The 25058-nt window shown below is 38.2% G+C and overlaps 1 protein-coding gene across 7 annotated transcripts in view; it reads left to right on the top strand.

Annotated features, from left to right (window-relative positions):
* Nucleotides 1-20919, top strand: part of USP28 (ubiquitin specific peptidase 28) — a 59446-nt gene extending 38527 nt beyond the window's left edge. For 5 of the 7 annotated variants that reach the window (XM_087433709.1, XM_087433708.1, XM_087433707.1 and 2 more), the window contains 13 exons: nucleotides 802-897; nucleotides 4073-4252; nucleotides 6260-6480; nucleotides 7757-7827; nucleotides 9201-9429; nucleotides 11650-11844; nucleotides 12420-12559; nucleotides 14759-14937; nucleotides 15056-15134; nucleotides 15946-16025; nucleotides 16591-16714; nucleotides 18361-18556; nucleotides 19690-20919. In XM_087433709.1, coding sequence (XP_087289835.1) covers nucleotides 802-897; nucleotides 4073-4252; nucleotides 6260-6480; nucleotides 7757-7827; nucleotides 9201-9429; nucleotides 11650-11844; nucleotides 12420-12559; nucleotides 14759-14937; nucleotides 15056-15134; nucleotides 15946-16025; nucleotides 16591-16714; nucleotides 18361-18556; nucleotides 19690-19865 — 1966 coding nt within the window. In that variant the 3' untranslated portion in view covers nucleotides 19866-20919. Of the gene's footprint in view, nucleotides 1-801; nucleotides 898-4072; nucleotides 4253-6259; nucleotides 6481-7756; nucleotides 7828-9200; nucleotides 9430-11649; nucleotides 11845-12419; nucleotides 12560-12730; nucleotides 12911-13954; nucleotides 14051-14758; nucleotides 14938-15055; nucleotides 15135-15945; nucleotides 16026-16590; nucleotides 16715-17531; nucleotides 17563-18360; nucleotides 18557-19689 lie in introns of those variants that run through there. The other 2 variants (XM_087433713.1, XM_087433710.1) reach the window with 2 other exon arrangements.
* The last annotated feature ends 4139 nt before the right edge of the window (nucleotides 20920-25058 follow it).

Here is a 25058-nt window from a genome sequence, read left to right as displayed (position 1 = left end):
CTTGCACATATCTGTTAAGTTTATCCCTAAATAATTCATGCTTTTGATGTTGTTATAGGGTTTTTTAAAAATTCTACTTTCTGGGGTGGTACAAGCAGTTAAGTGCGTGTGCTCTGCTGCAGCAGCTTAGGCTTCACCGGTTCGGATCCCGGGCATGCACCGACGCACTGCTTGGCAAGCCATGCTGTGGCGGCATCCCATATAAAGTAGAGGAAGATGGGCACGGATGTTAGCCCAGGGCCAGTCTTCCTCAGCAAAAAAAGAGGAGGATTGGCAGATGTTAGCACAGGGCTGATCTCCTCACAGAAAAAAAAAAAAAAATTCTACTTTCTATTTGTTCTTTACAAGTATACAGAAATGCAATAGATTTTTTTCCTCTCTCTTTTTTAATTGGCCTTGTCTTTTGACCTTACTAAACTCACTTATTAGTTCTGGTGCATTTTTGTAGATTCCTTGAGATTTTCTATGTAGATGATCATGTCATCCGCAAGTAAAGGCAGTTTTACTTCTTCCTTGACTATCTGTATGCCTTTCGTTTCTTTTTTTTTTAACCTCATTGCACTGGCTGTGTCTCCAATAAAAGATTGAATAGAAGAGGTGAGAGTGGGTATCCTCGAGTTGTTCCTGATCTTGGGGGGAAAGCTTTCAGTCTTTCACTGTTAAGTATGATGTTACCTCTATATTTTCAGAGATGCTGTTTGTCTGATTGAGCATGTTTTCTTGTATTCTTAGTTTGCTGAGACTTGGTGTCATTAATGTTTTAAAATATAAATTGTGTTCATGGGATTATTATTTGCTTAGGTACATGTACAGGAGCAAAGAGCTTATTCGAAGTAAGAGAGAGTATATTCGAAAGTTGAAGGAGGAAGTAAAAGTTCTGCAGCAAAAACTGGAAAGGTAAGTCATGGACAACTTTGTTTTTAGAGATGTAAAACAGTAGAACATTAAAATCAGATAATTTGCTCATATTTAAAAATTAATTAAGTATTAACTGGTATATTTTATAAAATAGCTAAGAAAATATTTTTCTAAGTGTGAAGCAGTCTTTAAGATGAGCTGATAGAATCCATGGGCAAACAGTAGCCCTGGGGGACTTAAATGACTCAGAGTCACACAGTTAGTTACTGGCGGTGTCCTGAAGAGAACCCAAGGCCTGATTTCGTAGCCCTTCACTTTTTCTGCTCCCCTTGCCATCTTTTTCACAGACATGAGAAAGGTATCTATCACAATACTCCAATCTGTTTTTCTTGGGAAAGCAGTTTCTGAAATGTCTGGGAAAGGTTAAAAAAACCCCACTGTTCTACCTAGAGCAGTGCTGAGTGATTAAAAGGGCTAATATTTCTGACACAAAGTCCTTTCTCTTTTTTTTGCTGAGGAAGATTCGCCCTGACCTAACATCCATTCCAGTCTTCCTCTATTTTGTATGTGGGCTGCTGCCACAACCTGGCCACTGATGAGTGGTGTAGGTCCATCCCCGGGAACTGAACCCAGGCCACTGAAGCAGAGTGTGCCGAACTGAACCGCTAGGCCACGGGGCCGGCCCCACAAAGTCCTTTCTCTTACGGAGAACCTTTCCCTTTTTGTTTGTTTTGCACTCACTATTTTTGTGGAATCACCCTATGACTTCCTAAGGAGGAGTCAGTGTCATTTCTTTCTAGTCAAGATAGATCCCATTGATTTAGAATTTAAGAAGGAAATCCCATTCAATGTCAATGGCTTTTTCCCCTTTATCTACTTAACAGTTTTGCTGCTACCACCACCCCACCTCCGCCCACTCCTCTCACTTCAGAAGAAGTTGTCCAAGATGTACTGTGATCAGTCATCTGTTTGTCTTAATATAGACTTAAGCTGAAGATTGATTCCTCAAATACGGTCCTGGAGGTGGTTTACAGGACTGTCTACGTGCGGCAATAGTTTTCTTTCAAGGTTTTAGTGATACTTTGTAAGATTGGAAAATTTTAATTGTTTTTATAGAACCAAATATACCTGATATACTATAGCTCACAAATACTCAATTTACCAGTAACCAACAAGGCAATCTGGCTTATTTAGATTTTAAAATACAGTATAGGAGCATTTTCTGTAATGTGATATTACTTTCTTTTTAAAATAAAATGCCTTTAAAGTTTCATAGAATTTTACTTGGGCAGTTTTTTTTTTAATTGCTTGTCTATATGTGACATCCTCCTGGGAAAATATACAAGAAACTGTTAAAAGATACCAGTAGAACTGAGATGGGGTGGATGACTTCTGTGGTTTGTTTTACACTTTTTTGTATTTGAATTTTCTTATCAGGTACATGCATTACTTTTATCATTTAAAAAAATGAAAATGTTCACCATTTCTTCTCTAAGATACCTTGATAAAATATTAAAAATAACATTTCTTGTGTACAGTGTAGACATCTTTTGTGAACTACTTTTGCTCTGATTCTACTAAATTAATACAGGTGCTGCATTGTATGAAGTAGTTGGTCCTAAAAGTTGTCTAAAGGAATTCAGTAGAAGAACAGGAAAATAATTTTGTCATAAAATTGGAGATACGTTTCTTAGAGAAAAATTTTCCTGAAATTTTGTATAAGTATCATATTAAAATACAGCAAACCTGGGAAGAGTTAAAGATATAAAATGATGACTTAAAATCCTTTGACATATTTCAGTGCTGCATTGCTAGTAATAAAATGTTTCCTTTGGTACAGGCCAGTGGTGTATTATTAATTAATTCTTTCCATAAACACTAAGTATTTAAGTAGACATGTTAACCGTGTCTATGGGATAGACACAAGGTTTAGTTCATATACTGTAGGAGTTCAGAGAGGGGAGATGTTCTTTCCAGCGTTGGGAGGATGGAATAATGAGGAAGATTTCATGGAGAAAGTAGATCTTGAAAGATAAGTAGAGTTTAGGTAAGCTGAAAGTAGCTGAAATTAAGGCAAGAAAATACATCTAAGGAATAGAACAGTTCTCTAAGGTTCCTCTACCTTTACACATTTTGATGTCCTTCTCAGTGAAAGCTGCAATGCTCTGTGGCAGACAGATCCTAATTCTATTTCTCCTTTAAGTTAATGAAGATGAAGTGTCTTTGCTGCATACCCTCTACTACCAATAGGTAGTTGACTTTGAGTTGCATTCTACCTTATTTCACTAGTATTTTCATTTTATAATGTCCTTTTTAATATAGGAACAGACAGTTTTCCTTCTTGTTAATTCTGTGCCTGTTTCTTACTTCCACTTTATTCAGAGAAGAAAAAGGTGAAGTGACTCTAACTCTTTGGAAGTGGAATCCCAGAATTGTAGATTTTATCTGTACCAACTAGTCAATTTAATAATTGTACCATTTAAAAATTCTGTTTACTATAGTGAACTATAGAATGCATTAAAGTAAATCTCTTTACTGACTCTAACATGTACTAGTAATGACAGAATAACGGATATTATTAAAGTAATTTTGGTTACATATTGAAGATATTTATTATTTACTAATCCCAAAGGAATCTTCAATAGTTTATGCCTGGCCTATGCTGTTGAATGAATGTATGAATAATACGGTACGTAGGACCCTGCAGAAGAAAGATTTGCCAGTTTTCTTAAACTCTGGTCTTGATCAACACCTACTTCCCCTTTCCAGCTTTCTCTTATTTTTCTTAATTGCAAATTAGTTGATCTAAAGGGCAGCAAAGAAAAAAACCCTTTGGTACTAGCTCACCAGCATTATTTTCAGATTTGAGTACTGGTAGTATATCTATTTTCCCTTAAGAAACAGAATTTACTTTTATGACCAGAGCCTAAGTGTGATATAATATCAAGAGAAAGCCTAACTGGCCTGACTTTGATTAGGAGCACATTTGAAATGTTTTCTCCCAGGCTTAAAAATTTAGATTGTTATTAATTTTTGCTTTTGTAGTTAGAGAATATTTTCCTGTTAGATAGTTTGAGTAATGTATTAAATATTGTATAGCCGTTAGAAATAAGCCTTTACATTGACTCTCCACACAATAACAGATCTTTTGTCAGCAAGTCGCAAAATACAAGACGGACTTGGCCAGTAGAGTACCATTGTCTTTGCCTCTTAGGTATGTGAAGTACGGCTCAGGCCCGGCTCGGTTCCCACTTCCGGACATGTTGAAATATGTTATTGAATTTGCTAGTACAAAACCTGCCTCAGAAAGCTCTACGTCTCAAAGTGATGCACATGTGACGTTACCGCTGTGTTCAGTGCACTGTCCAGTTTCTGACCTGACATCCAAGGAAAGGTAAAAACAAATTTTAAAGGTAGTGTATATTGCTTTTTTGGTTTCATTTGAATGATGCACCATCTTTCCACCACTCACCCCATAAGAGCCCAAGGGCTGTGAGCTCTTTGTCTTATAGGGAAGGATTTTGCCACCTGTCACTTGGGTGGGAGTGTTCATAATTCCCACTGGTGCACTCATCTGGCCCATGGAGTGGTTGGGATTATTTCAGAGGTTCTTGAACTGTCTGGAATAGTGTTCATGCTCTTCCAGGGCTACCTTGTTTTGAGCTAACTATAAGCTAGCTGCCACTAAGGGCCTTTCTCAGAGAAATCCTCAAACCCTATCTTCTGAAACATCTCATCTCCCATCTGCTGAGAAGTAAGCATGACTAAGTAAACATCAAGGAAAGAGACTAATTCATAAATAGACAATTAAAACATGAAAAAGAACTGGCTAGAAATGGAAGAGCACAGCCCAGAGGGGCTTATCTAGTGAGGAAACAGGTCAAGTTACATGAGCCCTCTGATTCTATTCTAGCTTAGCCACATGCAGCAAGCGTTGTGGCCTGGAGGAGCCACTAGGGTCAGCATGGATCAAATGTGATGTGTATGTCCTGGCTAATAAAAACACTAGAACTCATAAAAAAAAAAAGGTTAACCTTTTATGGTAAAAAACCCAACCATTCCCCCAACCCCCCCCATATTAATATTTATTCATCCAGGTATGCATGGAAATGCATATCTGGATAGAAAATATCAAATGTTAAGAATAATTATCTCTAGCGGGTGGCATGAGGCTAGGGATGGTGGGTTCTTTTACTTTTTACACTCTACCTATCTGTTTGGATTTTTTTTAATAGAATTTTTTCATGTTCTTTATATATAAACACCTTTAGTTTTTTAAAGTGGTTGGGCAGGTTGTTTAATCACGTAAAATAATACTACCTGATATTATTAGATTTTAAAGTTACAGTGTGTGTGAGAGAGAGAGAGATCTCTTCTGAGATTGAGATATCTGCTCTTTTGCTTATATTGGGCTTATTTTTTGACATGTGTAGGTCGTTAGGGAAAAGAGGTTTTCTCTATTGTCTGTGTGAGAGGCGGGTGGGAGGAGTAGGGAGTGAGGGTTTCTTATAAGTCAAAGCTAAAGGAAGTTTATGTTCCTCAGTTTTGGTGTGAAACAGAAACCTGAGTACAATTAGAAGCTTAGTTTATATTCCTGCTGGTTTGTCTACGTGCAATTTGTTTGACAGTAGTTAATTAGTAGATAAATTAACATTTACTTTACATGATTTATTCTGTTAGTTTACAGCGATGATGTAAAGAAGTTAACATTTACGTTTTATAGCTGAGGTATTAGATTGCTTACTTACCTGAGGTGTTAGATTGCTAACTTTTCCTTGAGCGGTTAGGAGTGGTGGAGCTGAGATTGTCTGCCTTTAAGTCCTGCCCCTTGTGCTTTCCCAGGGGGCCACCTGGTTTGTATTCCTGTGAGACTGTCTACAGGCTGTTCAGCTGACACTTCATTTTTCTTGGTTCTGTATATTTTATTCCTGGATGGATAGTCTCGCTTTAGTTGGTTGCATCTTGGAAACGTGATAGTTGATTCCTTGATTCTTCCAGTCCCAGTCTTCTCTTCTCCATCTTCCTTCTCGTCCCTTCTTCGTGAGAAGGCATTATAACAAGTGGTTAGAGAGCATGAGCTGTAGACTCAGGCAGATCTGGGTTTTCCCTCTCCATCATTTACTAGCTGAGTGAACTTGGGTAAGTTACTTAATTTCTCTAAATCTTAGGTTTGCAATTGGTAAAATAGGGATGGTAATAGTATCTGCCTCATAAGCAAGGTGTGTTAAATGAGATGGTGCACATAAAGAAAAGGTTTGGCTCAGAACCTTTACAGAGTGAATGCTCACTAAATTATGGCCATCCTTTTCCATATAGTAGCTTTGCTTTACAAAGCACATTAATTTAGGCCAAGGCATATTTTGGAAATTATCATATGAACATGATATTTATCTTCCTTCAGTACAAGTAAAGAAAGCTCCTCTCAGGATGCTGAAAGTACCTTTTCTCCTTGTGAAGATTGTCTACACAAGTCTGAGTCAATGAATACTCCACTTACATCTTCCCGGTCTTCCATGGAAATGCCTGCACACCCAGCTCCTCGAACAGTCACAGATGAGGAGATAAACTTTGTGAAGACCTGTCTTCAGAGGTGGAGGAGTGAGATTGAACAAGACATACAAGGTTGGCTCTTTTAAAATTTGTCAAATGGTTACTCTTTGCCTGTTCTGTTTGTTGAATATTTGGAAGTTAGGCACCTTGGATACATTTCCTGCCGTTGCCATATATACTGTTGAATTTCAGCATGGTGGTTGTGACTTCTTTTGTAATTTTAGTTCCCCGTAGGATTGGTTCGCACTCCCATTATACAGCTATAGAAAGATCCCTCTTCAAAATTTTTGGTAATTCCCAAATAGCTTAGACATTCATGATCACCTTTGGCTGGGTTTTTTCTGCATCTGCTGATTTCTCTTCTTGCAGTTGTCTGAATTCTGGCTTCAGTTGACCCAAACTTAGAATTTAGCTTTCCCGGATTTCGACTTTTAAAAGTCTTTTCTAGGGGGCCGACCTGGTGGCACAAAGCGGTTAAGTGTGCACGCTCTGCTGCGGTGACCCAGGGTTCACTGGTTCGGATCCCGGGCGTGCAGCGATGCACCACTTGTCAAGCCATGCTGTGGTGGTGTCCCATATAAAGGGGAGGAAGATGGGCATGGATGTTAGGCCAGGGCCAGTCTTCCTCAGCAGAAAAAAGAGGAAGATTGGCAGATGTTAGCTCAGGGGCGATCTTCCTCACAGAAAAAAAAAAAAAAAGTCTTTTCTATATGAAGCATGCCTTATTGAAGGTTAATCAGGCAGGGAATATTTGAGCAATCCGTGCAGTGTAGAATTGAATTATTCAGCATTCTGTTCTTAAAAGTTCTTTGGCTTCTTTGTCATGTTGCTCAGACTTTCCCTCTTCTCCTTCCTTTCTCCTTTTAACTAGGGAGCAAAAAAAGAAAAATAAAAATGTAGATTCCTCCCAGGTTCTTATTCACAGAAATTTAGCCCTGCCTTTTGGTCTGCCCTCTCTTTTCAGGTCCTGTCTCTGGAACATATATTTTACACCCAAGTGACTCATTAAGATCTTTTCCTAAATAGAGACTGTTTCCTCTTGAAGAAATTTTGGTTCCGATTATGAGATAATTTTTTAAAACCTTAATGTTATTATATTATGTAATATATTATGTAATGTAATCACATGTTATATATGTTGTGTGATTATATTAGTTTAATTATATTAAACTAAAAGCCTTCATAAAATCAAGTACCAGCTGCTTGAAAACTGTTTACTCCTTTGTGGTTCATAGAGTGAGGTTGAAATCAGAATCCCAGGTGCAGATAAGCAATAGTCTTTTCTTAGTTGAAGCAGCCTATGTGACATGGAAGGAAATCATCTTAACTATGTGTTCTTTTTTAACAGATTTAAAGAATTGTATTGCAAGCACTACCCAGATGATTGAGCAGATGTACTGTGATCCTCTCCTTCGTCAGGTAGAATGAAAATTGATGGGAAGGTAGTCAAGGCATGTTCTAGTGGTGCTCATAGTAGATACAAAAAGAAAATGTGATAGTTTTCCTTGAAAGCAAATGGAACCTCCATGAGATATAAGAATAAACTTAGGAAAGAAATATTGTTCTTTTTCTTTGATTTAGGGTCAAAACAGTATGTCTTTTACCAACAATAGAACCAAAAACATTTGTTTTGAGTGTGCCACATAGTATTTTCACACAGTAAAAAGGTTTGCTGTCAAATATTAAGAAAAACTTCTTATAAAATGGTAAGTTAAGTAGTGCAATGGTAATTAAGTAGTGCAACTAGGGACTGGTTACCCATTCTTTCCAGACTTCCATGATCCTTTGTGATTCTTCATGTAGCAGCAAACTTTCAAACTTTATTTCTCTAATAACTTCAAAAGGGAGGTGGGCAGAAATTCTTATTATCCACATAAATTTTTGTTTAGAAGAACATTGTGGGTATGGAGGGAAAAAGAGGCTCCTGTCAGGGGCATGACCTCTCGGTGGCTTCTGTGTGAATGGCTGCAGGAGAAGAGCTCTGTTTCCAGGGTCACATGGAGGCGAGGTTCTGTTGAATAGCAGGAATGCACCGTGCAAATCATGGGTTTTCCCCATTTTGTCTTTAGTATTATTTCAAAAATTTCACTGCTAGTAAAATCATGTCAAGATACTGAATAAATGTAAGTTTAATTTCTGTGGCTGACTTTCCTTTCTTTCATCAATACTTACTTGACACTTAAGTATTGCTGTATTTTCTCCATACTGAAAAAAATACATGCTTTTCAAATGTTGAAACAAACAAGTATATAATTAAAAGGGTTTTCACCCCAGAGGTGGATAATCACTCTCAAGAAGAAATATAGGGAACATGTGACTGATTCATAATGAAATATGCTAACTTAAATTTTGGTACAACATAAAATAGACATAGAACAAGATAGCTGCTAAACTTGTAGCTCCCAAATATGGTAAACATTTTCTCTACATGAGTGGTCAAGGTAATTCTATTTTTAGATAAACTGAATTTGGAATTGGGGGGATAAATAGGTTTAGGTTATCTTTGGTTTCAGATCATGGGAGTTTAGAGTTGAAAGCAGAGAGGTCATCGAGTTAACTGTCTGCTTTTAAAGATCTGGGAACTGAGATGTAATTGGTAGATTCCGAGGCTGTGGTTTTGTTAGTTCATCTTGAATCAACGAGATTTTATGCTGTGAACCCCATATCACACACATGTATGTATAAATAGTTTTTCTGTCTGAGAGTTGGGAGTAATTTTGAATTTTAATAACCTAAACTTTGCCAGATTACTTTGTTTAATCTAACTCAGGAATGTGCCTTTTGATTTGCAGGTGCCTTATCGCTTGCATGCAGTTCTTGTTCATGAAGGACAAGCGAATGCCGGACACTACTGGGCCTATATCTATAATCAACCCCGACAGGTCTGGCTCAAGTACAATGACATCTCTGTTACTGAATCTTCCTGGGAAGAACTTGAAAGAGATTCCTACGGGGGCCTGAGAAATGTTAGTGCTTACTGTCTGATGTACATTAACGACAAGCTACCCCACTTCAGTGCAGGTAAAAACATCTTAGCAGAAGCCAGAGATGGGGGAAAAGCTGTACTGCTCAGGGAAGGAAACAGTCTAATAGTTTTTAAAAAAATTTAAACTAGAATTTATTATAAAGTAATAATGAATTTAAAAAATACAAACAGTACAAAAGAGAATAAAAAAGAAAAAGAAGTTTGCTTTCCTACCCCATCCCTGAGCCCTGGTCTCACTCCCCAACAAGTATCCATTGCTAGCTTTCTTATGTAGTCTTCAAGAAATGTTCTCTGCAGATGCTGGATTTTATTTGTCAGTATCTCTCCTCCACTCCATTTTTTTCCCCACAGGGATATTTTCCCATTCTATTCTGCACCTTTTTTATTAATCATGTATCTCAGCGATCTCTCTATCTTTTTTTTTATTTTTTGGTGAGGAAGATTTGCCCTGACCTAACATCTGTTGCCAATCCTCCTCTTTTTGCTTGAGGAAGATTTGCCCTGAGCTAACATCTGTGCCAATCTTCCTCTATTTTGTATGTGGGATGCTGCTACAACGTGGCTGCCAATGAGTGGTGTAGGTTTGTGCCCTGGGAACCAAACCCGGACTGCTGAAGCAAAGCGTGCCGAACTTAACCACTAGGCCATGGGGCCGGCCCCTCTATATTTTCATAAATAGAACCAACTCATTCCTTTTAACAACTGCATAATAATTCCATTGCATGGAGCATGTATATAATTTATTAAACCAGCCTCCCATTAATAGACTTTTAAGTTGTCTCTAGTTTTTTCTTTTTTAGTGACATCCTTATGCTGCACATATTTTCCACCCTGTGGAGAAGAGCTAAATTTTACAAGTAGATTTGCCTGAACAGTTTCATACTTATCATAGTGCTACTACTAATGCTTAGAGCAATCATAATTATCATTTTCATTGGTACTTTACTCCTTACTGCATGCTTTAAAACTTTATTTCTCTAATAACTTATAACTCTGAAAGGGAGATAGGCAGGGTGGAAAATCTTATTATCCCCATTTTCCAGCTGAACTTCTCCACTTGTCCAGTCACACAGCCAGTAAATAAATGGCAGGCTCAAGATTCAAATCCTATTCTGACTCCAAATTCTGTGCTGTTTTCCGTTTACATTATTCTCTCTTTTTTCCTTTCACATCTTCTGTGAGAGGTCTTATGACCAGCATTTCACATCTAAGATCATAGAAGGCTTTTTCTTTTCGTATTCAAACTTTGCTATGTTGCTTAAGTAAGAAAACACGTAGGGTGTTTTGTCCAAGCAGCACGTTGTCTGATTTGCTAGTGTGTTTGGGGAATGGGATGGAGAGAACGATCATTTAAGAGGAACTGATCTTCACAATTGCATATTTGCAGTGTGAAAGCAGGAACAGCTGTTTGTGGGAGTTACTGTACAAATGACTGTACTGGCTGTTGGTAGTATATAGGAGCCTTGTTATCACACGTATGGCTCATTTTTATGTTATGGAGACAAACAAGTGGAAACTCATTTGCTTAGTGAAAAGACTAATTAATGGCAACCAGTAAGTGGATATGTTGTTCTGCTGTAGGTTTTTTTGTTTTGTTTTGGTCACAGAGTTAGAAGTGAAATTTAATACGTCCTGGATATTCTTGCCATTTTTCATCATACCTTTAATGAACATCTAACTATTGTATCAAACTGCTTTCTGATAGCACTTAATTGTGTGAAACTTGAGGCAGTATAAATGTCTTGCAATTCATCTCTAACCATCTTGATGGTTATCTCTAACCATCAATATCTATCATATACTGTCTATAACCATCAATATCAATATCTACCTTAGCCATTAGTTATCTACTATCAATAATAGGTGTGGTGGTTACATTGATAAAACTGTTTAGCTTGAAATTTCCATTGGATCTAATGATTTTCTGAATTTCTAAGAAATGTTTGGGCCGTTCTTGCTACTTTGCCAGTGCTTGGCCTCTGTTCTAAATCCTTACTCTTTATCATTCATTTGTTCAACAGATATTCAGTGCGTGCCTACCTACTACTATGCCAGGCTCTGTTATTGGTGTGCTGTGACTCTTGGCTCTATATTGTCAATACTGCTAATGGATTATGTATGTGTGTATATATTTTTCATTAGGAGAAAAGAGACAAAGTGTCTTATTTTCTTTCTTTCTAGGAAGGACCTTTTGATTCCTCATGACCTTTTGCTGGATGGTACTCCATTTTAATTCCATCTTTGTTCTTCCTCAGAGGCAGTCCCTAATGAATCCGATCAAATGTTAGGAGAAGTTGAAGCCCTGTCTGTTGAACTTAAGCATTACATTCAGGAAGATAACTGGAGGTTTGAGCAGGAAGTAGAAGAGTGGGAAGAAGAGCAGTCTTGCAAAATCCCTCAAATGGAATCCTCCACCAGCTCCACATCACAGGATTTCTCTACATCACAAGGTATCCGAGAAGGCCGTTTATGCCAGTGATTTAGTAGCATTCATGCTGCACTCCCTCAGCCAGCCCTGCACAATGTAGTTCATATATAGTTGGTATTGCACAACCTGATGGAATAACTTGTGGCTTTAGAATGTGCCTTCAGGTGAGCAGAAGTAATATCAGCAAGACTAGCTACCTGTACTTTCACACTGTTTAGTTTTTGCTTATTTCCCCAGTTATAGGAGAAACCCATAGTTTCTCCTATATAGGGTAGACTTTATAGGTAGACTTTATGAAAACTCTTCTCCAAAAGTGATCTTTCTAACAGATGGTTGTTTGTAGGAAGCCTCTTGGCATAAAGAAATATGACAAAGTTGGGAGCACATTAAATTTTACAGAATTGTCAGTGGCTTCTTGCTGAAGTAGCCATTTCTTCTAGTCACTAGTTTCTAGAGGAAATTTGCATAGATTTTTTTAAAAAGGTTTGCTAGTAGGGTTTTATATTAAACTTTGTATCCATCCTGCTTGCCTTTTACAGAGTGTTCTAGACATTACTTATCATCAGATGCTAATTCCTTTGTGTAATTCTTCATCAGAGCCTTCAGTAGCCTCTTCTCACGGGGTTCGCTGCCTGTCATCTGAGCATGCTGTGATTGTAAAGGAGCAGACTGCTCAGGCTATTGCAAACACAGCACGTGCCTATGAGAAGAGTGGTGTAGAAGCAGCCCTGAGTGAGGTGAGAATGACTCTGAAGCCCAAATTCAGGAGGGGCGGGCTTTCAGCAGTAATTGTCACAGTTTTCTCACATTTCTATTTTTCTGTGTTTCTGCTGTGTTTAACCAATCCCTCTTTATTTCTCCTGTTTTTTTTCTTACTCTTTCTCTTCATTCTGCTGCCACGGCTTAAGGAAACTGAACCCAAGAAGCCCATGCCCCCGGAAACAAACCTTGCAGAGCAGTCAGAACAGCCCCCAAAGGCTAATGATGCAGAGTCTGCTACCCAGCCTAATTCTGAGGTCTCTGAAGTCGAGATTCCCAGTGTGGGAAGGATTCTGGTTAGATCTGATGGAGATGGATATGATGAGGAGGTACAGAGATGAGTGCAGGATTTAGCTGTTTGTTGTCAGTCTTATATTTCCTTCTCATGTGACTGAATATACTTTTTTAAGGTGTTTGGTAATAGTTAATATTTCCTGATTGAAACAAAGAATAGATAAGAGGGCCTATCTGGTTTTGACCTTAGTTACCATTTTTAAAAAAATAGCTTGTTCCCACTGTACACTGTTCCCAGTATATATCTACCCAGGCATATACTTACGGGGGCCACTGCAGAGTCTAGATGGCTCGGAAAGGTAGAGTTTAGTTCCTTTTTTTGTATTATAAACAAAAAAATTGCCTTTTAATTTTAAGTTAAAGAGTCTTTGGTAATATTAGTGCATTGTTTTTCCTCCAAATACAAAATTTTCAGTTGTCTAGTGAGCAGAACAAATGTGAATTGGAGTTGTTTTTAATTGTAAAGCTTTAGAAAGAAGCTGTACAATCCCAAGTTATTCATTGTCTGTCTCCTTTTCAGTTGTCACTGCACATAAATAATCATGAATCCTGTCCCTCAGATTTCTAGTGTTTCCTGTGGGATGTTTTTTTTTAAATCGTTGAAAGGATTTCATTTTATAGTTATATTTGTATATTCCCTGATTTCCAGACTGTTTTAAATGTATTGTTCATTCTAGTAAAAGTCTGAAATATTTGTGTATTTAGGATGTACACCCAAACTACAGAACTAAATTGGAATTCTCACCTCAGACACTTCTCTTCTAAGAGCTGTAATTTAACTTGGTTCTTCAGCAGTGCCATGTTGTAGATATTTTTAGACATACATTTTTATTCATCTGCTAAATTAGAGAGGATATATAGGATCGCTTGCCTTGGAACAGGTCTTGACATTGTGTGGAGGGACGGGGCTGTAAAAGCATGTAGGAATAGGAATGTGAAGGTTGACTTGCAGTAGATACTGCCAAGGAGCACACTGCTCTGCTGCCCTTTGGCCACCTGTGCACCTTCTCTCATGCAGTCTTCTTTTGAACCTTTCTTCTTTCCTTTGTTTCTCTGTGTTTTGTGCCTTCTTGTGGTAGGTGATGCTGAGCCCTGCCATGCAAGGGGTCATCCTGGCCATAGCTAAAGCCCGTCAGACCTTTGACCGAGATGGGTCTGAAGCAGGGCTTATTAAGGTATCTCTGCTTTTTAAATTCTAATCCTTATACCATAGGTATCATAATAATGGGACAATAATTCTATTAGATGGTAAAAAACGAGATTAAAGTGTCTTTCACTGAAGTAAAACGTAGAACTCCCTTTCCTGTCTAACTAATGAACAAGCTGTCCCGCAATACGCTCTCTCCTTCTCTCTTGGCGCTCATGCAGCCTTGGTGAGCACTGCCTTTCTGTGTCACACCTAGCCTGGAGGGCTTCTTGTTGTTCTTAGGAAATGTCTGTTAATAAAGCTGTGAATGAGACACTGTTTTTGTAATTTGGGGGCATTAATATAAGAAAGTGGGCCATGCTTTTTAAGGTACTTGAATAAAATTTAAAGTACTTGAATGAATTGCATTTATCTGGATTTTTACAATTCAGGTCTTTGGGACTCAAGGATATGCCTGAAACGCTTGAAACTAAATTTTTTTTTCTGAGAACTTTATGAGAAAAATTAGTTTCTTATGAGTATGGTATGTCTTTGGTGCCAGAATGCCAGAGGAGTTTCATCCCTTATGAAATGCAAACAACTTAGAGATTTCATAGTTGCCTCTGTAATTCCTCAATAAGAATTTCTTAGAAGTCTTCTTTGAGTTATGGAAACCTCTATAGCCCTTAGGCATCAATTTCTGTGTGCAAATGCCCACAGTGCACCCTTTTTTAACTATCAATTCTGTCTTTAATAGGCATTCCATGAAGAATACTCCAGACTCTATCAGCTTGCCAAGGAGACCCCCACCTCTCACAGTGATCCTCGACTTCAACATGTGCTTATCTACTTTTTCCAAAATGAAGCACCCAAAAGGGTAGTAGAACGGACCCTTTTGGAACAGTTTGCAGATAAAAATCTCAGCTATGATGAAAGGTGAGAAGGGAGCGCTCCAGTGAATCACCCCTCCTTCTGCTGCTGGCTTGACCAGCTCCTCTGCGGGGTAAGCTGTACACAGACCCTGTCATTGCTCTCTGAACTTTGTCCCACACAGGTCAATCAGCATTATGAAAGTGGCTCAAGCTAAACTGAAGGAGATTGGTCCAGATGACATGAATATGGAAGAGTACAAGGTGAAGTCTTCTCTTTAAATCTACAAAGCAAAAACGTTAATTCCTGAAGCAAAACTAACAATTTTATGTTATCATAGACTGACTGCCCTCCCGACCCCCCAAAAAAACTGGCTAAGAATGGATAAGTGATCTTTTCTTACTTCAGAATAGTGGATTTCTTTATCCCATTCTTCTGTTAGAATGAATCAACACTTCATTTTCCTTAAATAACTGTTTTAGCCTTGTCCTAGACAATAAAATTCTTGAATTCATGGTTTTGATTTGTTTTAAATAATATAGTTTTCTAATATTTCTATGTTAGAAATTCAATTTCTATGCATTATAATGTAAGTATAGTTACAACTTTTTTAAATAGCACTGTGTTCTACATAAACCAGTATTATGTACCATCCAAGGTGTGCCCACCGCCTGCTGAGCTTGGGTGTTGCTCTGTGATTGAAACAGTCTTGTCCCTCCATCTTCCCCACCTCTGGATGTTTCATCAGAACTTGAGAGGTCATTCGTTTCAACCAGAGCTGAATGACTTGGACATGGGTGTTGGAAAGTAAGATAATAAATTCTAAAGCTCATATGAAATAAATATTTCTGTTCCTCAGTGGAAGGAACAGGACATTGAAAATTAAGGTCAGCAGTAGGTTTTTATTCTAAATGTTGAATATGTTTTTCTCTGAAAGCTTTTGTATTTATTGTCTTTGTGCTTGGTCATATGTGCTCAATAAATATATGTATTGACTTTAAAATTTACGGTGATAGAAAGTGTAGAACTAGTTTATCATGGTCATAATCATTAATGGTAATCATTGCTTTTCAGAAGTGGCATGAAGATTATAGTTTGTTTCGAAAGGTGTCTGTGTATCTCCTAACAGGCCTGGAACTCTATCAAAAAGGAAAGTATGTTGGCTTTTTTTGTCACTAAGATTATTGATCAGGACACTATTATTTATTGATGCCCATCCAGGAATACTAAGAGTCACAGCCTCACCTCCCTTGTCGTCTGCACCAGTGTGCCTCTATTTTTTCCAGTGTTTCACTTCACTTTTGCTCTGAACATCACACATGTTTTTTCATCCTTCACATAATGATAGGTTTATTAGTAAAGAGACATAACAGCCAGACTTTCTTAGTGACAAATGAAGATGCACTCAGAGAATGAATTTTAGAGTTGGCATGGACCTTAGTGAGCATCGAGTCCACTTCTTTGTTTTAGAGTTGGGAAAAACTGGAGCCCAGGGAAGTTCCATGATTCACCTTGGGTTTCTTGGCCAATTTGTGGAAGAGCTGAAACTGGCTACAGTCTTTGGCCCTCAGGCTTTTCCCAGTGTACCATGCTGCCTCTGTCTTTAAGACTTTTCCGTAATTGCAGCCAAGTAAATTCTTGTATTAGGGAACAGTGAGCTCTAAGCCCTGGATTTTGGAGAAGGAGCACTTAGCTGTTGTTTATCTACTATTTTCTAAGGTACCAAGAGGCCCTTTCCTACCTAGTATACGCCTACCAGAGCAACGCCGCTCTGCTGATGAAGGGGCCCCGCCGTGGGGTGAAGGAATCCGTGATTGCTTTATACCGGAGAAAATGCCTTCTGGTTTGTACTGTTTGTAAAGCCTTACGATTTTTATTGTTTTATTGTATTGTAACTTCTGCTCCTTGAAGCCACGAAGAAATATAACTTAAAAAGCAAAATAATCTCTAGTAGGTTTTAGATTTTTCCAAACTCACAAGAACGGTTTTACATTGAAACAGATTAAGTTACTTAAGTGAATATTGTTCTTCAACCCATGATAGAAGTTAGGATGAGAATCAGCCCTTTTTCTGTGCCCTTGATGTATACTGCATTATAGCTTTTATCACATTGCTTTCCTACTAGACTGTGAGTTCCTTGAGCACAGATCTCTTTCTTATTCAGCTGTTTTCTCTGTGCCTGGCACGTAGGAGGCCTGTAATAAATGTGTGTTGAAGGAATGCCGGGTTTTTTCTGTTTTCCCTGCTAAGCTAGTAGATGAGAGTTTTTGTGACTTTGAAAGAGACTCAGTTTTTTACAGAAGATATCAACTATAAGAATTGGTTCTGCTGTTCTTTTAACGTCGTCATACAGCACTGAAGCTCTCTCCTGGCCTATTCTGCATTTGGCAACCACGTGGAAAGGCAGACCCGTCTTCTGCCCTCTGCCTACCCGAGGGTTTATACTGGTGCTTGTCCTTCAGTGAACTACGAGGAGGCGGCTTGCCCTCAGATGGTGTGCTTGCGTTTGTCTTCCCTGTCACCCAGCAGAATTGCCCTTCATGGGAAGAGTCAGGCCAGCATTTCTACACTGCCTTGTTGTTAATACCATACGGAGGAGATTAAGTCATTACATATATTCGTTTTCTGATTTATACTTTGATTTCTCTTATCAATTATAGGTGTGGCAGGGCATTTTGAAGCTGAAAAAAGGTATTGTAGATTTGATGGATCTGAATTTTATTAGAGCCATGTTTTTATTTTTTAAATCGCCAAATACAGATTACATTTTTTTTATAACGTTTTTTTTGTGAGCAAGATCAGCCCTGAGCTAACATCCATGCCAATCCTCCTCTTTTTGCTGAGGAAGACTGGGCCTGAGCAAACATCTGTGCCCATCTTCCTCCACTTTATATGGGACGCCGCCACAGCATGCATGGCCTGACAAGCGGTGCGTCGGTGCGTGCCCGGGACCCGAACCCAGGCCGGCCCGCAGATTACATTTTGAATGTCCTGCTCAGCTTCCACCCACAGGCGGTAACAGCGATTTAGATTCTTTTCATCACTGGCTCTCAACCCTCAGTGTGCGTCAGAGTCCCCTCGGGAACTTTCACAGGGACAGTTCAACAGGGTCAGTTAAACCATGGTCTCGGGGAGGGGCCTGAGCATCAGCATGTCTTCTGCAGGTGATTCTGATGCTCAGTGGAGGTTGAGAACCATTGACTAGGCCTTTTGGTAGAACCGGTGTTAAGCATGACCTTGACGGGTAAGGCCAGTGGGTCAGAGACTTAGTTGCATTAGACTCACCTTGGGAGCTTTTTAAAAATCCCAAAGCCCAGGTCACCAGCATACCGATTAAATTAGCATGTCTTGGGTGGGGCATCAGTAGGTTTTAAAGATCCCCAGGCAATTCTAATGTGCTGTAAAGTTTGGGAACCAGTTGTTTAGGCTCTTCTAAAATAGATATTTCTCTTTTTCAGACTTTTTTTCCACTCTGCCTTTTATCTGCAGGAGCTGAATGCCAAAGCAGCTTCTCTCTTTGAAACAAATGATGACCACTCTGTAACCGAGGGCATTAATGTGATGAATGAGTTGATCATTCCCTGCATTCACCTTATCATTAATAATGATATCTCTAAGGATGACCTAGATGCCATTGAGATCATGAGAAACCACTGGTGCTCTTACCTTGGGCAAGATATTGCAGGTATGTTGTTGTTAGCACATCCAGTAATTTCTAAGGCTCTTGAGAATTCTAGAAATTACAGTGGTCTCACTTTATAGCAGTAGTTGTCAAACCTTATTAAGGAATTATTGGAACCTCCTAGCATATAAGTGAGTTAAAAGTGTTCTACATTATTGAAACAAGGAAAGGGAGCTTGGGCCTCTGTCCTTTTTAGCCTCCCTTACCTCCTCTCACTGCTGAAGCACCTCCACAGACAGCCAGCAAACTCTGTTTGAAAAAAATCACTGCTCTTCAGGAATGTCAGATTTTTGTTACTTTTTCATCTGCCAAAATCTGAACCCTAATTTTATAGTTTAAAAGTCAAAATCTGTATGTGCAGCTTGATTATCTGAAGAGTGCCATAACTAAATTTCCCTATGACTTGAAGTTGCAAGACATAAATGTATGATTAACTATCATGCCTTCAAAATTAATAAATTAGTGAATGGAATAGCCTTGCTTGTCCAAAGGATTTTGGAGAGGGAGCCTAAAACTAGTTATTTTTAGGCGAGTTTGGTAGACTTAGAAAGATGGTGTATATTCTAATATGAACTCTTTGTTAGTTTCTCACTGATGTAAAGATATTCTCTTGACTTGTCAAAGTGTTCAGGTTTATAATATTTATTGAAAATTCTATAATAATTAGTAGCTGTGAATTTCCTTTTAGTATCTTCCGTTTTTATTTAAACCATGTGTGATAGATAGATAGCTTTACTTAATGCCTTGTGTACACACTGGTGTATTTTAATTATTTGAAAGAAAATAGCACCATTATATTTATGGTACAGAATATTGTATCCACTTTCTCCAATTTTTTAAGGATGATTGATTAGAAGACCTGTCCATAATGAAGTGAATGTACAGTGTTATTTTGCCACATGTCAGGTGGCTTACAGCTGTGACCTAAAGCTTTGGTATATTTGGCAAGTAGGTCTTTGCTCCTGGTTTGGCCTGAAGGAATCCTCATTTGTTGTTAGCTGGCCAGCCTAGTGCTTTGATCTTTGAGGTTGGGCAATGGGCTCTATGGAAGGCTTTCCTGTATAGTTGCAGACTTATTAGTTTTTACTCAGACATCTGTTTAGCTGTATATGTAACCGTCCATTTTCCCTCCACAGAAAATCTGCAGCTGTGCTTAGGGGAGTTTCTACCCAGGCTTCTAGATCCTTCTGCAGAAATCATTGTCTTGAAGGAGCCTCCAACTATTCGACCCAATTCTCCCTATGACCTTTGTAGCCGGTTTGCAGCTGTCATGGAGTCAATTCAAGGAGTTTCAGCTGTGACAGTGAAATAAGCCCTCGGGTACTCAAGGCCCATCCTGGTCTTTGGTTGCCTGCCTGTTGCACAGAAGTCTGTTGTCACAGTGTTTACCTTGGGAAAGGGATTAGGTGGAAAAGTAAGATTCAGATCTAGACCCCAACTATGCTCTGTGTGTAAAGAAGGATTGAAAATAAAATTGCACTTTTTAGATACAGAATCATAAAAGCAATTTCACTAAAAAAGGCAGGAACTGGTGTATTAAGGTATTGAATTATGCCAGAAGCCCTGAATGCCTCTTGTACCTACAAGAATGCTTGGGCTTTTCTAAGCCTCTTGCCAGTTTCTAAATTATCCTTCAGGCGTAAATATTTTTGACAGCAGAATAGAAGGGTGATTCATCAGAACCTGAACCAGATGAAAAGCTACTAGTTATTTTATCAAATATGGATGACATCTAAAAATTCTTAACTGCAAGGGATGAGGAATATAAACCTTGCCTGGCTTTTGACGAGATGACGAAATGGGTTGCTGATGAACCACTGCCCTTTTACATGTGGGTAGAATATAAGGTCATGTGGCGGCAAGATGCTGAAAAGTCAAAAGAAAGCTGCCTCTCCTTTCTTTCTTCTCTCTCTTTTATTTTATATTTTTAATTAAACCAGAAAACCTCATGCTCAGTCCTGAGTGAAAGAAAGGAAAGTATTAGGGACTTTAGATGGAATAGTATTGTGAAACTTGACTAGAGGTAGCATTTTGATCATTGTTAACCATTTAGGTAAAATTTTCTAGCATCTGAAAATTGTCAACAACAGATGTCTAAGGCTGCTTCTGGCCCAAAAGAACATTTTGATGCCCCTACCCTTTTTTGCTTTGAAAAAGTAAGGGATGTGGGTTTGTAAAAAGAAAAAATATCTATATATATGTATATGTAGAGAGAGAACTATCCTCTGTTGACCATTTTTAAAAGGCTCCAGATTGGATATTGTGTTTTAACCAAATTTTAAGATTAATGAGGGAGTCGTGGGAGGGAAGAACACTTGATACAACTATGCAGATTTTATAAATGTGCAATAAAAGTATTTGTTTTACCCTTGGTGTGCAGTATGGCCTTTATTTAAATATATATTTTATACTTTGGAAATGGATGGACTCAGGAAGCATTTGTTGTGTTTCAGTTTTTCTTCTTTAAAAGAAAAAAGCAGATTAAAGAGTGGAGAAACTTAATGGGATGAAATAAGAGCAGGCAACAGTCAGTTCTTGAGCAGCACCTAGTGGTGACTCATATCTTTTCATCTCATGTGCTAGTTGTATCCACTTTAATTTGTCAAATTTAGAAGGCAAAAAAAAAATTTCTTAAAACTGAATTTCTTATATTTTGATTAAATTAATGCTTAGGCCATCTTTTACAGATACTCAGAGGCGCTTTTGTGTTTTAAAGCTCACTACAAAGATTTGTTTCATGTGAATGGATCAATTTTCTTACCCATTGATTACCTTTTTTTTTTTGGTGAGGAAGATCAGCCCTGAGCTAACATCAATGTCAATCCTCCTCTTTTTTTGCTGAGGAAGATTGGCCCTGAGCTAACATCTGTGCCCATCTTCCTCTACTTTATATGGGGATGCCGCCACAGCATGGCTTGATCAGTGGTGCGTCGGTGTGCACCCGGGATCCAAACCGGTGAGTCCTGGGCCACCGAAGCAGAGCACGTGCACTTAACCGCTGCACCACTGTGCTGGGCCCCCCTGCCTTTTTGGTTTTTGATGAGGAAGATTGGCCCTGAGCTAACATCTGTTGCCAGTCATCCTCTTTTTGGTTGAGGAAGGTTGGCCCTGAGCTAACATCTTGCTAGTCGTCTCCTATTTTGTATGTGAGATGCCACTGCAGCATGGCTTGATGAGCGTTGTGTAGGTCCGTGCCCAGGATCCAAACCCGTGAACCCCAGGCCGCTGAAGCAGAGTGCACGGACTGAACCACTATGCCACTGGGCCTGCCCCTCCCTGCCCCGTTGATTGTCTTTTACTGTTTAAAATTCTAAGTACCACCATTTGCCTTTCACTTCTAATTATATTTATTTTTTATTGCAGTAACATTGGTTTATAACATTGTAGACATTTCAGGTGTACATCGTTATACTTCTGCCTTTCACTTTTAAATCTCTGTCATTTTGGAGTGCTGTGCACAGTTATATTATTTCACTTAATATAACAACGATGGGATGGTGCTGGGGAGTATGGTTTGTCCAAGGTCATAGATGTCCTAAGTGCTGGAGCCAGGACACTAACTCGGTGGTCTCACTTCATGGCCTGTGCTTTTAACGACCACTCAACTTGTCGTTAGTAGTCTCATAAAATCTTTTGCTTTGTGCCTTTCCAAATTTCCTGGTTGGCTATTGAGATCTACAGTTGGCCAAGAAAAGAGCAGATGGACATCTATAGTCTAGTGTGTGGTGTTGAGTAGTTTGTATCATTTGGATTCACTCAAACCACCGGGGGTGGGGGGGGCGGTGCTGAGAAGTCATTTCTTTTTCCTCACTGTGGCTGGCTGCCTTAGGTACAGCCTGGTTTCTTACAGGGTCCACATACTGCCTCAGGCTAAGAATGGTTTTTACATACTTAAAGCGTTGTGGAAAAAGGAGGAGTGGAGGGGAGGGGGGAAGAAGAAGGAGGAAGAAACCTTTATGACCCTTACGTAAAATGATTCAGGAGTTTGACATCAGCATAAATTCCCTTGAGACTGGGGTTAGCCTTTCCATGGTTAACTGAAATTGCAGTTCTCTTCTGTTTGGATTTGTTAGCTCTTTTAAGACCTATGAGGCATATAAACTCATTTTTACCCTATCTACTTCAAGAAAGAGGTGTGAAGTAGATACATACAACAGAACAATATAAATAATGAGTGAACTAAAGGCAAAGATTGAAGGAAGGGCTGGGATATAGCAGGGCTAGGGTAGAAAGGGGAATTAATTGTAGCTGTGATTTATTCATTTTTATTGCTCAGTTTATTTCATTGTGTGAACGTCTTACAATTTATTCTGCTAATTGTGGTTTGAGTTGATCCAGTTTTTGGCTACTACACATCATGCTACCAGGAACATTCATGTACATGCCTTTTGATGCACATACAGATGCATTTCTGTTGGTATGTAGCTATGAGTGGAATTACTGGGTCATGGAATATATGGGTCATAGGAATAGACACATATCTTTATTAGGTACTACCAAACAGTTTTCCAAAGCGGTTATGCCAATTTAAACTCCCACCAGCAGTTTATAAGAGTTCCAATTGCACCATATCCTTGTCAAGATTTGGCTTTGTCAGTATTTTTAGTTTTAGCCATTCTGGTAGATGTGTGATGATATCATTTTAATTTTCACTTCCCTGCATACTAATGATGTTGAGCGTCTCTTTATGTACTTGTTGGCCTTTGGCTATTCTCTTTTGTGAAATACCTATTTAAGTCTCTTGCTCACTTTTTTTGTTGAATTTATTGTCTTTTACTTATTGATTTATAGGAGTTTTTAAAAATATATTCCAGTTATGGAAACTTTTGGTTATGTACGTTGCATATATCTTCTCCCACTCTTGACTTTTCACTCTTTTGTCTTTTGATGAAAACAAATGTTTAATGTTAATGTACTCCACTTTATCAGTCTTTTTTTCATGGTTAGTGCTTACCAGGCCCTGTTGAGGAAATTATTACCCAAGGTCATCAAGATATGCTGTGTTATCTTCCAGAAGTGTTACCATTTTACCTTTCACATTTAGCTGATTGGCCCACACCATGTATTAAAAACATTGTTTCACAGTGCTGTGCTTTTGTCATAAATCAAGTGTCGGCGTGGGGGTCTGTTTCTGGGCTCTTTTGTCTGTTCCACTGGCCTATTTGTCTACTTGTACAAATATCACACTGTCTTAATTAGTGTAGCTTGTAACTCTTGATTTCCAGTACAATAAGTTTTCCAGTTTTGAAGGTCTTCAAGAGCATCCTTGCTATCCTTGATCTTTTATATTTCCGTATAAATTTTAGAATCAGTTTGTCAGTTTCACACATGTACACACACATCTCCAGGGATTTTGATTAGGTTTACAGTGACTAGAGATAATTTGAAAAGAATCGACATCTTCTGATCTATGAACATGGTATACCATATTTATTTAGGTTTTCTTTAATTTCTGTATAAAGGTCTTCCACATATTCTATAAGATTTACTCCTGGATCTTTGATGTTTTTCAAGCTATTGTAAATGTTGTCATTTTTAAAATGCTGTTTTAAATTTTTTGTTGCTGGTCTCTAGAAACAAATGGATGTTTTCATATCAACCTTGTATCCAACGACATTGATAAATTCATTTATTCTAATAGTTTGTCAGTAGTTTTTTTAGATTTTCAATTTACACAATTATGTTATCTGTGAATAATGATCTTTACTTCTTTATTTCAAGTCCCTACAACATTTATTTTTCTTGTCTGGTCACACTTACTAGGACCTTTGGTACAATGCTGAATAGAAGTGGTGAGAGTGGGCATCCTTGTCCCCTAATACTGAGGGGAAAAGTTTTCAATATTTCACCACTAAGTATGCTGTAGGCTTTTTGTAAATTCTATTTGTTAGATAAAGAAGGATTCATTCTAAGTTTGCAAAGAGTTTTATAAAACTTATGAATGGATGTTGAAATTTATCAAATGCTTTTTCTGTGTCTATTGAAATGATTACATGGGTCTTTTATTTTGTTCATGTGTGAATTACATTGATTAATTTTAAATGTTAAACCAATCATATATTGCCAGAATAAACTAAATTTGATCATGATACAATTTTCATATGTATATGAAATGTCTTTTTTATATTTTCTTTAGGATTTTTGCATGTATGTTCATGAGAGAGATTGGCCTTTAATTTTCTTTTCTTGTAATGTCCTTGTCAAGGTTGTGGTATCAAGATTATTCTGGCCTTATTGAATGAGTTGGGAAATGTTCTCTCATTTTCTATGCTCTGGAAGAATTTGGACAAGATAGGATTATTTCTTCCTTAATGTCTGGAAGAATTCATTGTTGAAGCCATCTGAGCCTAGAATTGTTGTTTATATGTTTTTTAGGAATGCTTTTAGTTATGGATTCAGTTTCTTTCATACATGTAAGATTTTGAGATTTTTTTTGGTTACTTCCTCTTGTGTCAGTTTTGGAAAATTATTAGTAATTTTTTCCTTTCATCTAAAATTTAAAATT

This window comes from Ceratotherium simum, chromosome 7 (genome assembly GCF_057802395.1).
Source record: "Ceratotherium simum simum isolate JZ-2026a chromosome 7, ASM5780239v1, whole genome shotgun sequence".
Lineage (NCBI taxonomy): Eukaryota > Metazoa > Chordata > Mammalia > Perissodactyla > Rhinocerotidae > Ceratotherium > Ceratotherium simum.
Note: the sequence above shows the minus strand (reverse complement) of the source record. Positions and strands in the feature narration are given on the sequence as shown.